The 19,184-nt window shown below is 33.2% G+C and overlaps 1 protein-coding gene and 1 long non-coding RNA gene across 3 annotated transcripts; one reads left to right on the top strand and one right to left on the bottom strand.

The window, feature by feature from the left end:
- Positions 1-1,010: 1,010 nt before the first annotated feature.
- On the bottom strand, positions 1,011-15,961 carry LOC128163402 (leucine-rich repeat flightless-interacting protein 2-like). Its single transcript, XM_052827010.1, has 12 exons — positions 15,630-15,961; positions 8,502-8,588; positions 8,128-8,181; positions 7,906-8,004; positions 7,301-7,471; positions 6,260-6,352; positions 5,838-5,985; positions 5,503-5,552; positions 4,295-4,403; positions 3,987-4,066; positions 3,445-3,549; positions 1,011-3,336 (listed from the first exon to the last, which is right to left on the bottom strand). The coding sequence occupies exons 1-12, from the start codon at positions 15,711-15,713 to the stop codon at positions 3,232-3,234; spliced, it is 1,185 nt and encodes a 394-aa protein (XP_052682970.1). The 5' UTR covers positions 15,714-15,961; the 3' UTR covers positions 1,011-3,231.
- On the top strand, positions 9,329-17,566 carry LOC128163403 (uncharacterized). 2 transcript variants are annotated; one of them, XR_008240784.1, is made up of 3 exons: positions 9,329-9,518; positions 16,470-16,921; positions 17,227-17,566. It is a non-coding gene; the product is annotated as an uncharacterized LOC128163403 (long non-coding RNA). The 2 variants fall into 2 exon arrangements; XR_008240783.1 differs by having other exon boundaries at positions 16,470-16,926.
- Positions 17,567-19,184: the final 1,618 nt, after the last annotated feature.

Below are 19,184 nucleotides of genomic sequence, written 5' to 3'. Positions count from 1 at the left end.
ATTGATATAATAAACAGGTACTTTTTGCGTGCATATATACTCATAATTGGACATATTTCAAGGATTAAACGACATGACCAATATTTACCAGTGCATTACAATACAATATCAGTAAAAAAACTTCACAAACTGAAGATATATCAATATATATATATATATATATATATATATATATATATATATATATATATATATATATATATATATATATATATATATATATAGTTCAAAAAGTCTCAGGTAAAAATGCAAAGGGTTAAAATGATGTACTGCAAAACTGTTATATTCACTCATTCTTCTATCGAGCAATACCGGCAACTCTTTCTCCATCGGAAGGGTTTTTTTTTTACTTAGACAAATTTCAGTAATGATATTTATTCGAAATTCAGAACGTCTCGTGGTTCTGTATACATGTTCCGTATTAAATTCTCTTTACGAAAACTCCTGTATGAAGATATGAAGAAATATTCACAATTTTAAAGCAAATACAAGTATTTCCATTCTTTAAGGCATATCTAATGAGTAATTTGTTGACCATTCAGCTTTGCGTTGCGTTCCCAAAACTTAAGAAGGATCAGTACCAGAAGATCTTTTCTATATTCAAGATATTTTTTTTTTTACCTACAAACTTCTATTACCTTAAGAAAAAGTCCATAGATTTTGAATTATATTTATATGAGGATGTTCTTATAAAGGCGATCAATACAGTCTAAAAATCATCGAGCTCTCTTAAGTTGTGAAAACATTTAAATATTGTGACAGTCAAGTCATACTCAAAATATATATTTGCAATGCAGACAGAGATTTTCTACATACATCATCAAGGTTTTAACAGATGCATGGTACCAAATAGGGTTTAAAAAACAAATCATGCTCTGTTATTCCATTTGTCACGCTCTTTGTAATAATTATTTGTTAGCATCACATGTAATAATCAACTTTGTTAACTACCATTTTAAAATGGTGTTGAGATTTAAATACAAATTAATGTCAACAACAAAAACTCGTCGTAAAGCAGTGATTTTTATTGGCAACAAACTCTGTTGTACGAATACATTTTTAAAAACTCCATATATCGGTCGTCGCATTGGATACAGGTGTCCATACTTGTAAGATAACAGTTACTCTGTGAGATGAAAGGTCAAGACAGTTAAGAAAATTAGGAGACAAATTCTGACTGACAACTATATACTTTCTTCCCTTAAAACATCTACACAACAAAACGGAGAACTCCATCTAAAGAAATATTATCGACTTACAAGATCCAGTGAACAAATCTGGCCTGTTCTTTCTACACAAATGCACCATTTTTTAAATAACATTTTTAAGGGCAGAGACATTGAAGAATAAATTTCGTTTAACAAAACCCTTTACACCTAAATACACGAACATGTGGCTGTTGAATTCTCTACAGAAGATGGCCTTTCAACGATTTGGACTAGCAGAAAAAATAATTATTGCAACGGAATATAAGAGGCATTCAAACGCTCCTCAGAAAAGCAGTAAATCTGTAGTACAACAAAAATTGTACATTTTCACATCTTGCACAACACAATACCAATTAGATATTGTGTCACACTTTAAGTACTATAACAAATTCGAGGCTTTTGGAATAGCTTTTGGACAACTTTGAATTCCGTCCAAAATCCCAGAAAACATTTCCAACATACTTAATTCATTCTAATATCCTATTAACGTTATATTCTGCATTTCAGAAAATGTTAACCACACAAAATACATGAAGGTACATATCAGTTTTAAACCATGCGATTTCTGTGTCAATAATAATTGATTTGATAGCAAATTGATAGATTCCACAGGGAGGGAGATATTCTATTCCAGATTTAGACAAGTTTCATTTTGTATTCATTTAGCTTCACAAAAACTACCTCTCTTGCAATGCATACAGACTTTTAATCCAATGATTCAATATTTTTATTTGTCTTAATGTAACCTAGATCATAGTATAGTATCTGCAGCCTGTACATGTACCATGGCGATTGAAGTAAATAGAAGTTGATCATTAAAACGGTTCAAGGCGTATTTCTAAAAATACATGCAGTTACTCAAGGTCATTGGTTAGAGGACAATTATGTCAAGGTTATATTAGGATAGTGAACAGACTGTCCATTTCTAAGAAATATTTCTCTTTTGTTCTGATTAAAACTATAACCTTTTTTGCAATTCAAGCTTATGACTGATAATTTCATTTTTGAGTATATTTATATTAAGGTTCATCAACATTAAAAGAAAGAAAAAAAAAACTAAGTACCGGTATAATGATTTTCAATAAAAATAGAATAAAAACTTTACCCATGATGAAAATGCACAAAAAACCATATTTAAATTTTTGGGCATTATTTAAAAAACTTGGCCCTGAAATTTTCATTAAGGAATCATTAACAATTAACAACGCGTTAATTGCAGCAACACTTATGGCTCTTACCCGAGGGCTGATGAACCTTCCTTAACTTTCTCTAACTGAGATTCTTTTACAGTACTTATGAAGCAAATACTTAAAACCGTGCAAAAATACAAGCATCAGGTGTCAGAATTAATAAAATAACCAACTTCTGCTATAAGAGTTGCAATGTGAAACAGTGCTGTGTTCACTTTTTGATCTTCTTTACCAAATATTTTTCAAATGCTTTAACAGGTACTCTGACACATTAACATGAGGCATGGACAACCTTTAGTGTTATAGATGATTTAAATAGCTTTCAGTTATTCAAAGTAAAATCTATCCACCGCCTTCTCTCTAAAACTAAGGGTCCAATTTCTCTCCCGATATTGCTATTAATATGTTATGATAAATACAATAAAAACATACATATGACAGGAAATAATAATAATAGTCATTTCACTTTTAAAGTGAAACCCATATGAAACAGAATATTTTTTCTCCCATATCAGACATAATGGACTAAAACAGACTAAATGGATGATTCTTCGATGAAAATATGCAAAATGCGGAACTGGTTTCTTTAGGAAGTATACTTTGGAACAACAGTTTTTAAAAAACAATCCTGGTCTCTGAGACGCTTTCCTTCAATCCAATCACAGGGCAATATAGTAAAAAGTCCACATGACCAAGATCACACGACTGGCAAAAAGCAACTCTGGCTAGCGATTCTTCCATGGGTAACACGCAACTTGTTAGGAGCAAGGCTAGCCACATCGAGAAACACTGTGAAGTTTGTTAAAAAATAAGTTGTTTTTCATCACTGTGGGTTACTGACTTGCTAAGGCGCGAGCTTGTTTCATTTTGTCTATTCTATTTTGTAGGTGTTTATTTTGGTTACTTAGTTCTTCTAAACGTGTTTGGGCTTCTCGAAGCTGAAATGAAAGGAATACGTGTATAAACATTAAAGGTCAAAATGAACCAAATATATCAAATCTTAGTATTAGATTCATTACATAATAAAATAACAATACATAACAAACCTCTCTTTGGAGTTTTCGTTTTTCCGTTTTTAACTCGTCTTCCAGTTTTTCTGAATCCTCTGACTCCTGTTTGTATCGCTTGACTTGCGTCTCTAACCTGTTAACCTACACAACAAAATGATATTTACAGAAATATCCCCTCCTAAGATTAAAGATCAGAATATGTAAATTACAATTTTGAGACAAATTCTTTTAAATAATTAGGTTTCAATAGACAGAGTTAAAGAAGGAATTTATTTCATTTGCTGCCATACTGAGGTCAACATGCTTAGATTTTTTCATTACTGGTACTCATCCAATTATAACTTGCCATATTGGGCATTTGATCTAATAAACATTGATTTTCTGACAGATATACTACTACTAAAAGCCTCCTCTAATTTGTAATTCCTAAGATATAAAAATTTTCCCAAATATATTGTTTAGTTGCCCAAAGAGGAAAATTTACAAGCTTGATCAGCAAGATGCCAGCCAAAGTATAAATGTGACATGAAAGTTAGCCATTCAAAGACTTTTTTTTTTATTAACTTGAATGTACTTACTGTTCCCTCTAAATTTGTGATGTCCTGTTCAGCCTTCTGTAACTTTAGTTTGTATTCATGAATCTGTTTGCTAGCCTCTCCTAAAAGAAATCGAGTTCATGATTATTAAATTTTCGCCTTGTACATTATCACTCTCACATTACAAAAATACAATAGTTATGCAGACATAATGTTTGTATGTATAGTAATGTATGGTATAAGAAATTCAATAAAAAAATGCTTCAATATAAAAGATTATAGATTAACCCAATTTTTGCAAATTTTATGACAAGTGAAAAGAAAGACTGGATATACAGTATTGAGCATACTTTGAACTTCATAAAGCTGCATTTCGGGGCCATTCATCTGGGGAACTGACGACGTCTTGTGTTCCCTCTTGGACTTCTCTTCATCTAATTCATCTTTTAAACCTTTTATCTGAAAATATTTGATCAATATAGTCTGAATCAGTTAATACCAATTATGATATGTCTTCAAGTAGCATTGGTCAATCTTGAATGCATATCACAATTTCTTTTGTCAATAATAAGAATTTTGGATTTTCATTCAACTTTTTTATTTACACAAACTAAATTTAAGTGACAAAAACTCCCTTAACAAGGCTGAGTACAGTTCCAGTGCGCATGTCTTATTCTATTTATTTTCATGCAGCCATAGGTGCAAAGTTGTAACTTTCTTTTGTGCTGTGTTTTTAAACAAAATGAACATTAAATATTACTTTTATTTGTTGAAATACTAGATTTGATGATCTTGATGGGGAAAATTCCATAATAGGGCTTAGATGTCATAGTTTCCAAGTATTATAAACTATGCAATATCCCAAAGAGAATAGTTGTTCAATTATCAGAAGTGGAAATGCATTTTATATACAAGTCAGAATTGATTGACAAGACATCTTAAGAAACATTTGATCAATTAAAACATAATATTTCATTAAAATATAATTTAGATGGTGAGCGCTTTGTGAACAGTAGGCGCGAACGAAGCAGATGTAGATCCCAAGTGAACGCACTGTGAACGCATGGTGAGCCCACTGTGAGGTTTCAGGGACTGTATTTGAGGGAAAAAGAAATTCCTCAGGTAGAAATATAGAAAATATAGGGAAAACGTTAAATTACAAGAATTTTCATCAAATATCTAGGGTAGAAATAATTAGACGCGGCCTTGTTAAAGAAAGGTTATGAATATAAAGTAAAACATGGTTATAGCAAACACGCTTATAATGAATTCATTTGACACTTACTGAGAAGTGATTTTCATTTCCGAGACTTTATTACATGTTGTAATGTTAACGGATACAACTAATTACACTTATAACGAATTAAAATCGCCCATCCCTGGCACTTCGTATAAGAGTGTTTTACTATACCAGTAAAAGTTACGCTTTTAGACTCATTTTCATCAAATATTTGGCATAAATAAACAAACCTCAAATGAATAATTCTACGATTAAATGTTTCTGCATAGATGCATATCATCATATTCATAGCTATGACTTATGATAATAATCACTTACTTCTTTTAATAAATTAGTCTTTTCCTCTAAAAAGGATCGTAATCGATCATCTGAAAAAATAAAATGCAATAAAATTATAATGTTTTTCTTAATTTATACACTTCTAAAATCATCGCAATGTTTGACATTAATGTATGTTTAAACTTAAAGACGTTCTTAAGAAAACTACAATATATGACATTAAATGTTTAGGTATTATTCGGTATCTTCTACAAATTAAAATAATTTTTTGTCTTATTTCAGAGAGAGTGGAACTAAATCATTAACTAGTTAGTACTATTGTTAAAATGCCCACCATATGGAACACTTGATAATGTTTATCTGCTTAATCTTACCAAGGGAGCCTACTCCTGCCTTCTCCAGCAATTCTGCGGAGTCAGCTGATATCAACAAACTCCCTCCCTGTGGAATCTGTCCGTTTGGAAGACATTTCTCAAGGGAGAGAACTCCCTCATCAGAAGAGACAATAACTAAACCACTTTCCTGAAACAAAAAATAAATAAATTTTAAATCTTGTCAGAAAATAAAGAAGACTAATGCATTCCTATGTCGATGCACATGGAATTTTAACCTTAGTCCTCTCTTATAATATCAGAGTACATCTTTTCCGCATGATGACACTAATTTTCTAAAACATTTTTGGACTACGGTAAATATCTATGTCTCTAGAATGTACTATTGTATCGACCACTAAACTGCAGTTCTTGACACAAAGCCGCCAGATAAGAAAAGGTTTGAGTTAATAATCCTTCCTCACCTGTATCAACTTCTCCTTTATTGCTAGTTGCTCCTTGGCTATATTATAGTCAAACTCCATGTCTTTTACTGTCCTCTTCTGCATTTCTAAATCCTGGACATAAAACACATCTTGTTAAACTTCAGCAACACATCTAAACAGCAATAATTTTTATTTTATATTCATTTATTTGTTTTATTTTCTAATTGTAATTACAAATTCACATCTTAGTGAGGTGAACTGGGATTATTTGGTACACTTATCTTCTTTACATTCCCACTGAGTATTAGTCAGATCATTATGACACCTATTATGTACAATGTACATCCTATTCATCCTCTATGTATTGGATTACAATAATACCTACCCTACATTTGTCTTTACATCCCTTCTGTATATGAGATTACTTGGGATTCTTACCCTACAATTGTCTCAACACTCATGTTATTTATGTGTATGGGATTAATGGTACACTGTATTACATGTACTTGGGATTATGTAGGATGTGTTATCTTTTAAGGGGGATAACTTTCCTACATTTGTCTCTATATGCCATATGTGTATGGGGTTTTCTTGATTACCTACCCTACATGTACATTTATCTATAAATTCTTGATGTGTTTGGGAGTACATGTATCTGAGATACTTCCCTACACTTGTCCATAATCAAACAAATCTGCATATGGGATAACATTAGATTCTTAATCTAGATTTGTCCTTAAACCCCCACTGTAGCCTTTGTATGGGATTTTTGGGATTATGACGTGGGATTCTTACCCTACATTTGTCTTTATACTCCCACTGTAGCCTTTGTATGGGATTTTTGGGATTATTACATGGGATCCTTACCCTACATTTGCCTTTATACTCCCACTGTAGCTTTTGCATGGGATTTTTGGGATTATTACATGGGATTCTTAACCCACATTTGTCTTTATACTCCCACTGTAGCCTTTGTATGGGATTTTGGGATTATTACAAGATATTCTTACCTACACTTGTCCTTAAACCCCGCTGTAGAGTTTGTATGGGATTTTTGGGATCATTACATGGGATTCTTACCCTACATTTGTCCTTATACTCCCGCTGTAGCTGGGTGAAGGATTCTTCCATCTCCTCCACCTGATCCTTCATCAGCTCCACCTTATACACCAGGCTGTGCTTCTCATTGTCTAGCTGGGCGTTCATCATCATCGCCTTCTTGTATTTCTCATCCAGCTCTCGCAATTTGGCCTGACAAATTAAAGCCCACAAACTTTCACAAAACTTGCGAATTCTATTGTAAACACCAATATTCTTAATATATTGTAATAGTATGTATAACACGCTTAGTACAGCCATGTTTCAAAGAACTAGTGGGATAACCCTTAAGCTCTGTCGGTAAAGCATTTGTTTATAAACTGAAAGGTTTCTAGTTCAAGTCTAGATGTGGCCATACCCTTTAATTTGTACACTAGTATAATATTTAACTAACAATCAAACAAAGTGTAGCATTTCTTTTATTATACATGTATATAAGTAAAGTGAAGTTGTGGTGTATTGTTTTGAACTGAAAATGCCATGTTATTGGTCTTTTAAATAAATTTGTACCAATATACAGTCAAACTGATCGCACAATAAATACAGATAGTCGGTCAGTAGTTCTCATTATTTAGGGAAGTACTTACCCGCATCTCTCTCTGATGGTCGCGTGACGTGTCGGCATCTTCAGTGGCCGAGCTGGAATCGTCACTTCCTCTGCGAGAATCATTGTAGTCAGACCGCACCTACAAGAGAAAACCCACGTCATACAGTAAAGCATGGTTACAGTGAGCAGCTAATCGTGAATCTAAATGACATACTACAAGTAACCACAAATGAATATTTTTGACATTTCTGTTTATACTTACCCTACTTGACTGGCCCTCTGAGGACACATCATGTGACTTCTGTCTTTCTTCTTCCTGTAAAAGTATCCAAAATCTTTGTTAGCAATCATCAGTACTTTACTCTGTCAGAAACTTTAATACTTTAATACTTTGGAATCCATTTTTACCTTTAATTGAGCCAAGGGTAAGAGAGGGTGGGTGTTGGTCTAAAACCGTTCAAACTAATTACGGTAAATCCACATCAAAAAAATTACCAAAATTCAGGCTCTTAAACCCCACCACCTTCCCCCCTACTCTGGCAATTAAAATTACTATATAGACCCCTCCCCCCAACAAAGATTTCTGTCTTTCTTTCTTTATAAGATATTGCTGACTTTCAGAGTGTTAATACTTACTAGTTTTTGTTGTTTCTCGATTTCTTTAATTCGGATTTCGCGGGCTTCAGCCCTGGCAGCTCTTTTGGCAGCTAGTCTGGATTCTGCCTGTTAAAAAAGAACAGAAATATGTCAAAATACTCCTTCATCTTTTGCGGTATCAAATGATAGAGATGCTTGTACTTATTTCATTTTAATTTCTTCAGCTTGTTAAGATTATTGATATAAAAATACATGTCATTTTAATTTCTTCAGCTTGCTAAGATTATTGATATAAAAATACATGTCAATTGGCAAGACTCAGGACATTTTCATATTAATTTATAATCGACAATTGTCACATATGAATAATAATCATTAAGATACATGGCATTTTTATATGTATAATTGACAATTATCACTTAGGAATGGTAATTAAGATTCATGTAAATAATCTTCATTGCAATCATGAGCTTCCAGATGAGACAGTGAACTGATGGCTAAATGATCTAGCCGAGATTTCTAATGTACTTCATGTTCAATATCGTACAACTACATTGTACTGTTGTGTTTGATCTCTTCCATTGCTACAAGGACCTGTTCTATGAGATGACTAAATCAAGAGCATGGTTTGTGGGGTGGGGGTGGGGGAAGGGGGATGTTATCAGAGAGTTCCAGACTCCCAGACTCACCCCCTTGAAAAATTCAAATCTATTAAAATTCACACAGTAAATTTACTGAAAAGAGGCCAGGCCTCGGACCCCCCCCCCCCCCCAAAAAAAATGCCTACTGGCAAACTCAGTAACTCAATTATTTCTTGAACCCCCCCCCCCCTCCACCACACTCTCTAGAATACAAATTTTCCTGATCCACTTATGCAATTGACAAACATACACATACATGTATATATATAGTTACATGTTTGTATACTATAACACAGGTTGAATGACTCATCAAGGTACAAATTCAGACATTTGTTTACATCAACACACAACCATAAAACATCTGACGCATTGTATGTAAATTTGAATGACGTAATACCAAAGAACCTGCTTGCTGGTATGTAAATCACAATATTCATACAGCATTTGTCAATTTTTTGCAATTAATGTTTTACACTTCAACTGAAATCTGATTCTTGACATGTATGCATATTCTGTTTCTCTTTGATAAAGTCTGTGTTCTGTTTTCAAATAAAAAAAACTCAGTGAAATATAAGCCAAATGATTTAACAGTTCTTTTTCCTTTAATTTTTCTCTTTATCAAAACACAACATCTTGGCTTTATTGCACAAGCATAAAAGAATGATTTGTATAATGGCGGTATACAGATGTTCTGATTATGACTTACTGATAACAGCTGATGAATTATCATCGCCACAACACATGTTATCTTGCAGTAAAAAAATCAGATAAAAACTCATTTCCCGCACATGAAGCCCCTGCCCACACTACTCATATAAAACGCAACTCCTCATAAAGTGATAAAATCTAGATCCCCTCCCCAAAGGATTCCATCAAAACTCCTCATAAAGTGATAAAATCTAGATCCCCTCCCCAAAGGATTCCATCAAAACTCCTCATAAAGTGATAAAATCTAGATCCCCTCCCCAAAGGATCCCATCAAAACTCCTCATAAAGTGGTAAAATCTAGATCCCCTCCATTGTATGATCCACACCCCCAAAAAAGCCACTCATATTTCTCCTGAATGAATTAATTGCACACAGCTTGGATAAGGCCGTGCAGGTGTATTTATACATGTGATAATGTTGGCTGAATGTCTGGCATCACATTAATGACACTGTATAACACTGGCTCAGGGAGTTGTTAGTGGATCTAGATTACCAGCCCATGCAGGCAATATACGTATATATATACTAAAGTATACCGGCCTCGACAAGACTAGGGATATTAATTCATTGCTGTAGTATATATGTATATACTTGGCACGACAAAGTAAACATGGGGTTGATAAATTCTAATCTAGATTCAACAGCCCAATTCCACACTCCTTAAATTAGACTGGATATGTTATGTACGCAGCAGACTGCATTACGTTGTAATGAAATTAGCATGCCATCATTCATTGGATCAATTGGATCAAAACATTATGATTGAGTGATGATATGAATGAAGTTTTGTAATCAATATCTTGGTAATGAAACACTAAAATAGTAAATGCCAACATTTATTCTCTCTCTCTCTCTCTCTCTCTCTCTCTCTCGCTCAGGGTGGTGAGTGTTGGATGGTGTAAGCTTAAATTCAGTTTATACATGACCATTCAATATCTAACTCCTATGCTTTTTGTCTCACTAGTATCACAGCAAAAGCACACATCTTCAGATGTGGGAATCTTTTGCACTTTCTCATAAAAGTCACAGATAAATTTCTAAAAATAAATCATTCAAGACATTTTACTTTTTATATTAAATAAGATTTTTTAATCAGCAACATCTGAGCTCATCAGATGCTGTTGTACGTGCTTCATGATGTCGGTAATACATGTAGCTTTCTAACATAGTCTAACCCCCCGCCCCCTTTCCTTACACATCTACTCTCCTCTCAACACCCCCCCCCCCCCCATTTTGACATTATCAGGTTAAGTTTATGAGGTTCTTTATGGGTAACGACATTTTAAATTGAAAGTCTTGACCAAAGAGAGATTCAACATACATATATATACAGGTAATCTTTACAAGAAAAAAAGCACTGCAAACTTTTCATATTCAAAATCCGGGGAATAATAAAAAGGTACATGTATCAGTGAATTCTCTCTCTCACTCCCCTTCTCTCTCTCTCTCTCTCTCTCTAAAATATCCATATCTGCATAGTACATCAAGGAAATAAAGGTGCACTCAAATGCATGGTGCATATCTCCTATATGTCTGCAGAGATAAACAACTTATTCAATATGTTCAAAATATATATTTTCTACAATTGTATTTACACCACATGTACTGGTAGGAAGTTCATGTTTGATTAAAAACTTTCTTACATCAGTTAAAATTTTATAAAAAAAAAAGGAGGTTTCATGTTGCACTGATGGAGAGAAAGAAGGAGTAGATGAGAAAGACATCAAGTCTGAAATCAGTCAGTTTAACAATTAATTGGGGAGGGGGGGGGGGGGGGGGGGGGGGGGGGGGTGGCAATGTTGACACAATTTGAATCTGACCGTGCATTTTATGCATACAATTCAATTTGTATTTTCGATTTAATTTTAAATCTGAACACTTCATACACTTGAATACATCTAGTATCAACCAGGATATGTTTTGAAAATATTTTGTACAGTCCAAAAAAAAGTTGGAGTGATTTTTTTAATATATTCAGTGCAAGGATGGAGGGAAAATGCTAAAATTGAAGAAAGGGTGTTTGATCCCCTACTCCCTGTGCAAATAATACATGACTAAATGATTCCTTGTTTTAAATAAATGGCTACCATAAAAATCAGTTGGAAGTCACTTTTTACATAGTTAAATTATCATTGACTTGTAAAAATTCACACTTCCTTTTCATTTTTTACATGATTGACTACAATATACTTTCAGAAAGGCAAGGATCGTAATGTTCTGATTGCATGTGATCAACACGATCAAAATCAATAACAACACATTAACAACTGAAAATGAGAGACAACACTGTCCATCATACTTGAAAGTAGAATAACATATATTTAATGTACCCTCAAAAAAAAAAAAGAACACACACAAAACACAGTCAAGATGAAAAATGGCGGGGGCTATTTTAGAATTCATTCCTAACCAAGTAAGGATGAAGCTTATTCAAAAGATGAATTTTTCATACAAATATCAAAGTAAACAATCATTCATCCCATAAACATACTCCTGATAAATTCTTTGTTATCAATGTGGACCTGATTTAATTCATGTAATTTTTTTAGAAGTAACATATTATGCAGCACAACATTAGGAGAAGATTGTATTTACCACTTATAACTGTTAGGGCTGAAATGATTCACCGAGACATTGATTCTGTTTAAGGATTCTCGACATCCCGACTTCTACTTTTTATGACAGTATGTCACAACATGGCAATTTTAGCCCATTGTGAAACAGTTTATACCACCATTATTTGTTGTCTATCTCTATGGCGCAGTGGGTGTTCCTTAGTCTACCAACTCTCAGGTCCAGGTTCGAATACTGCAGGGGTTTTTATTTTCATGAACAGCAGTAAAATTTTAAAAGTTGATTTTTTTCCCAAACAGTGAGATTTTTGGGGTCATTTTCAAATCGAACACATACTAAAATCCATATATTTAGGTAATTTAGAAGAATGGGCAGAACTTTTCCCAGGTGTGTGGAGGACCCTTAATACTTATGTCCGATTCCATTTTCGATTCACTGCTTCGATTTTCGGTTTGATACATTTTTAAAATCAGGTTTGTTTCATTATCATGTCAGGAAAAATTATATTAGTTTTTGTAATCAGTCCTAACCAACATTTAAAACTAGCCTAATTTAAAAAAGAAAATTAGAACCTATCAAACAATGCAATACGAAATATTCATATCATTGACACGACACGTACATTGTACTTTGGTAGTCATAGAAATTGATTGAAATGATGTCATTTCACCTACATATTGCAATTATATCTCATTGTTTAAACAGTAAAAAAAAGTTTAATGGTAAGTCTGAGGAGTCAGTTTACATTTAAATATACTAAGTGACAATAACTTATATGCCTTTTGACTTTAATAACGATAATAATAAATGCAGATCTTGAAGTCATGATAGTGGAATTTATTGGTATAAAATAAAACTTTGTTTTTACAGGTAATTCTAAATAAAGTCTTTGGTATAGTATGAACTAACTCTTTGGTATGGTATGGATACCAAGTACCTGTGTTAAATCTTATGGTCAAATATCAATAACAAATGGGTTTGATCCACTCATTCTGCGGATACACAGTTTTAGCTGACATCTGATTATAATCATTAAATTCATTATGTTCTTCAGGCAAGGGGGTATGAAAGACTTCAGAGCGTAAGCTGGATTTTTCGTAAAAAGTTTATGAGATCATGAAGATACTTCATACAATAATTTTCTATTATTTTTATCATGAATATAGTAATATGTTTTACGGTGCGACCGTTAGGGCGAGCACAGCATGTGATCAAACAATGAATTATAATAAATTAATAAAATAAAATTAACAACGTGAAATTTGAATGCCAAAACATAAAACATACCTATTTTTCAGTAAATTTTCATTATTCATAGTTTATAAGATTTATTATAATTTATTTATTTATATGTAGAACAATAGTTTAATCTCAGATACAATGTTGTTAAATAATAAAGATTTTAATATATATTCATTGCACTGCATCTCCTCTTTTAAAGTGATTGTGATTATGATTGATTTCCCCCTTTTTTTTTTGCAGTAGACATTTTTTCTTAAACTTACATATAAAACTTGACTCATCATAGAGCTCCCCCCATGCTAAAATTTTTTTCATTTTTGTCAATTTATACATAGAAAATCGACTTAACATGGATATGCCCCTCCACTTAAAAACAAATAATTAATGTTTAATTTTATTTTTAATTTACGCTTAAAAATATTTGCTTATCATGTTAAAAGAACATGGTGTTGTCCCCCCCCCCCCCCCCCCCCCCCCCCGCATGTAATAAATGGAAGTGAAAATAAAGAAACCATTGAACTGCTAAAGAGCTGAAGGATTAGAATTTTCATGATTTATTTTTCTTTTTGCTTGCAAAGATTTTTTGGATGAGGCTGCCATCCACTCACCCACCCCCTTTAAAAAAAGGCGCTGCTACGTATAACGTTACGTTTCAGGAAATTACCGTAATTTAATATAGTGAATAAAATATTTGTGAGCATTCATCCAAATTAGTGCAATTTACAACTGTTTCCTGTATCTGAAGAAATGTCCTTATTCGTCAGCTGTTCTTTATCTTAGCCTTTGCAAGATTTTAAGAGGATTTTGGTCATTTCAGCAGATTTACAATAACTTCAATTAGAGTAATTTCCCCTTATCAGTGCTTATTGTGACGTCAAAGCTGACGTTGGTTAACATTCGGATCACGCTCGCCCTTTTCCGTAACCGATAAAAAGATAGTTATTTGCGGTGACGGAAATGGCCGAGTAGTTACGATTGGTTGGTCAAGTGTCGTCTTACTCTTTAAAACTCCCCTGAGAAATAAAAGTATGCGAAGTATACTGTTTTATTTACTTAAAAAGCATGATGTTCTTAAAATTACACATCTTATAAGCTTTTCAAAGGTTTTACTTTGATTCTCAGGAGAACGTGATGTTGGAACGTGAGGTTGGAAACCATTGGTACTATGAATTGTGGGTCAAAATTTACTGACTCCGAAAAAATATATCGGATCAATGTGTAAACGTTTGTGACGTCACACGATTATTTTTGATTGAAAGTGTACTGAGGTGAACTTTAGAGGTAACATTGACTGTATGTCGCTTACATCGTTATTGTTTTTACTGTCTAAATTTGTCTTGCTGATTCTTGTGAGAGTGTGAAGTGATAAAAATTGCCATGATTACAGGGAACTACTGGGACGATTAAAACGATGCATTACTGGTCCGATTTACTGACGCAAAAAAAATCCGTTGAATGAATGTGCAACTATAGTCCGAATTTTCTATTCACACACGCCTTGCCGGTAGAGCTCGCTATTAATGAATGGATTGTTAGAATAATCTTACTGTCTTTTGGACAACTTAGTAGGACATCAGCATTTTAATAATGAAAGAGTGTTCTCTCTCAAGACATTGGGATCATTGGGATGCAGTCTAAAAACTTCATGAAGAATGTTCTACTTTGATCAGCTATATGAACATAGTCCACTTCATTGATGATAATAGTGCTGAGTGTTATGTTGATGTCTACATGTTAAAATTAAGCTTAGCTCTCTCAATTTTTCTCTGTCTGCACGAGTACGAACCATAATATAATCATCCTGTATAACCATCAACTGAATTCCCCTCTTTAGAAATCTAGTTTACAGTTTGGGCACTGATTTTAATGTGGCAGGTGATTGTCTTTAAGTTTAAAAACAATATAGTCAGCTTCTCTCATTTTCCCTCAGTCTATGCAGGTGTGTTTGATGTAAAATAACCATTCAGTACAACCATTCAAACGTAGTCACTATCAGACTTACCTCTTTAGAAATCTGGTTTAGGGCTTGTTCCTCGGCCGAGTACTGTCGAGTGGACGCCCGCTGTCTCCCAGATGTAGAGCTCATTATTATAAATGGGTGTTATCAAGCAGAAAAAAAAGTACAGCTAACTTTTTACAATGTTTCGGAACCAAACTATACAATCAATTTACATTATTCGATAATTTTAAGATATGGAAACATATTTCTGATATCCCGTTACGCCAAAATATATTGTAAAGCCGTGCATGTGACTTTCATTTTCGAATTTTCTCTTCCGCAATATATCTCAGCCATCTTTCTTTTTTTCGGGGGTTCCAACCGGAAATGAAAACGCTTTATGATAGCCTATGTCGTAAAACACTAAACAAAAAAAAGTTTCAATCAAAGACTATCAATCATTTAGAAATAATTTATGAACTAACGCTAACGGCAAATTGAAAATAAAACTCGTACTATTTTTATTCACAAACGGCAAATTGGGAATGCCGTGATATTTTATATTTTCTTAGAGTTATCCCCCGTTTGTCCATTTGGTGACTCAAGGCGCGGATCAAATAGAATATCATAGGGTTTTTAAAATAGTTTGTCTTATCCAACCTGCTGTTTCAGTTTTTAAGAAGATTTAAAAAAAAATTCTTTATTTATTCCATCGTAATTTCTCCGCTCAATCGTGTCCCCAACATCCCCACACGGTTTAAGCAAACCTGAGTCTATTGACTACCTTAGAATGCTTTCACACAAGTTCTCTTTTTCTGGCCATATGGATTTTAAGAAGATTTAAGGAAACACGTTACAATATTCTAAAGATTTTTTACTGCTTAATCCAATGTAAATTTTCAGCACATATAAGTGGCCCAACCTTATCCTGAGGATCACGATTTAGCAAACTTGAATCTACAATACCTGAGGATGCTTCCACACAAGTTTCAACTTTTCTAACCAAACGGTCCTTGAGAAAAAAATTTGCTTTTTACAGTAATTGAGCATGTTAATTAATTTTTTTTTTAATTTCAAAAAATCATAAAACATAATCTTTGCATGTTTTAATATATATATCTACTGCATTGGATTTTACTTTGTTTAATAGAGAATAAGCTCAGTTTTTAAATAACATTTGTTTACTTGATTTCAGGACATTAATTTTCTGAAACTTTTCTTTATCCAAGTTCAAGATTGTACTTGACATTTAAATCAATCACTTTATTTCTTAAACAAATATCCGGACCAGGAACAGCGAACACTGCAAATGACCATGTTGGATTTTGAAGTTAGTAGTTTACCCAAGGGAAAGGGTAAGGTAAGTTTTTAAGAATTTTTTTTAAAAATAATTTTATTTATCTTTTTAAGTCATAAAAATAAAACACCATTTGCACTAAAATATATTTTGTAATCTGCCATGACTTTCAAATCTTCAAATGTATGGTAATGCATAACACAACATCTCTGAAACATATTAATAATTAAGATGTTTATCAACTAAGATAAAACATATGTATACTAGTAGATATACCAGTATATACTCTGTACATTGTTATGTATCAGAGAAATATATTGATTATAAAGATTTTCTCATATACCTCCTAAAATTGGTTTCTAGACCATGGACCCCTGGAACAGCGCCCAGGATTTTGTACGCTGCACCCTGTGTCAGGAGTCTGTGGCCCCATGTACTGTGAAGTTTATCATACATATCTGTTTAAAGACTGTATAGAGAAACATTTATCTCATTCCTCAAAAGTTCATAAAGTGATGTCACTTAAACAATATTTAATATCACTCTGAACTATACTGAGTGTGGCAATCACCGCATCAACAATGTGAACAGAGTTCAACTCCGTTGTAGACAATGTTACAATGTGTTGCACTTCGACCCATAGAACCGAGTCCACTCCCTCAGATTGATCACTGATGGATGTATCCCGGGTCATCACAGCTAAAATATGTCACGGATTTATACGGTCAATCTAATAAAAATTAGATGCTTGATCCTCTCGCTTACTCGCTACTCAGTAATGAGTGCCTTCAGAGTACTGCCGTTGGCAGACAGAAGTTACCACTGGTAATTTTTTTTTACCATTGTTATGCCAACGGTACCAGTGTTGCCGACAAAAATTACCATAGGTAGACATTTCTTCAGACGATCTAGAGCTCTGTTAGCGATGGTAACTTTTTATGACGTCACTAAAATGGCGGATATTGTGTATGCATTGAAGGCAACAGATTAATTAATTTCACAGCTTTTCCCACCTTAATTCTTGATGTAGCGGAACAATTCCTCATAAGCACTGTAGCATACAAAAAGAACAACTGAATAAAATTTCTTTCCGTATATGTTCATGTAGGCATGTTGCAGGTGTTATGGGGACATTGGTTGGAATATGACCGCCATCTAAGGCACAAAAACATTTTGGAATTGAGTTTTCTTTGGTTGTAATGTAAGCTACCTATTCGGCCTTAATATTTCTTAAGATGGAGAATATACCGGAACTTTATAAAACAATTCTTTTAAAGATGCTCTAAAACCGACCAGCCATAAATCGAAACTCTCAAACGTAGTTTCCACAAAACATGATCAGTTTTTTTTATCAACATTAGGGGTAGGGTCCTTTGAATTGTTGTTGGCATTAACATAGCATTCACTTTCAAATGTATCATTGGACAAACGGTATTAAAATCATCGGATGTATATCTGATGGTATTATAGTAATCACATAGTAATGACTTACTATAGCCATGTTTTTCAAAGATCTACGCACGTTTAAAACTTTTGCAGGAGAAGAAAAATTTTTAGAAGAAAAATACTTTATAGTAAATAAATTATTTTTCTGAATATATCCATTTGGTGCAAAATGATCAAAGAGGCGAAAATATTGCATCTTGGTTTGACATTTTCCGCTAAATAATCATGCAGCCAGTGTAAACAATGGTACACCAAAGGTACCATTGTTAACATTGGTAAATTTCCCACTATTTGTACCCCAAAACTCGTTTATATGGTTCCAATTGCACCAATAGTATGTATTGTTACCATTTGCAAACAGGTATTGGTACTACTAGAAATACTCTGAACGCACCCATTGTGTAGCAAGTATTGTATTGTTTATTACCAAGAACCATACGATTCATAGGATTAACAGATATACATAAGTAAAGTGAACAAACATATGTAAACATTTTTTTAAAAACAAAAAAAAAAACAAAAAAGAAAGACCATCATAATCTTGTATTAGACTGCGTGTGCACATAGCAGTCTGCGAAATGTACATGACAAAAGTAAACAGGATAATGAAGAGTATATTCTCAAAACAAAAACTCTTTCATATTCTTTGTTGAAAGTATTTGAATAAGTTTAAAGACAGAAGGCTTTTCATAATAATATTTTTTTTACATACAACTTTCTTATTTTCTTATAAAATGGACATATCAAAATAAAATGAAACTCATCTTCAATCTGTAATAGTGAACATAGTCTACAAACTCTCTCATTTCTATGGATATTACAAAATCTGCCACGCTCAATCTCGAGTTGATGAAAGGATAAACGGTATTTACTTA

This window comes from Crassostrea angulata, chromosome 9 (genome assembly GCF_025612915.1).
Source record: "Crassostrea angulata isolate pt1a10 chromosome 9, ASM2561291v2, whole genome shotgun sequence".
Taxonomy (NCBI): domain Eukaryota; kingdom Metazoa; phylum Mollusca; class Bivalvia; order Ostreida; family Ostreidae; genus Magallana; species Magallana angulata.
Note: the sequence above shows the minus strand (reverse complement) of the source record. Positions and strands in the feature narration are given on the sequence as shown.

Coding starts and splice junctions, on each gene's coding strand:
- LOC128163402 (XM_052827010.1), bottom strand. CDS start 15,713: ATGAGCTCTACATCTGGGAGACAGCGGGCGTCCACTCGACAGTACTCG. Junction 3,550..3,986: donor TCACAAATTTAGAGGGAACA/GTAAGTACATTC, acceptor TTTGTTGTGTAG/GTTAACAGGTTAGAGACGCA. Junction 3,337..3,444: donor AACGAAAACTCCAAAGAGAG/GTTTGTTATGTA, acceptor CTTTCATTTCAG/CTTCGAGAAGCCCAAACACG.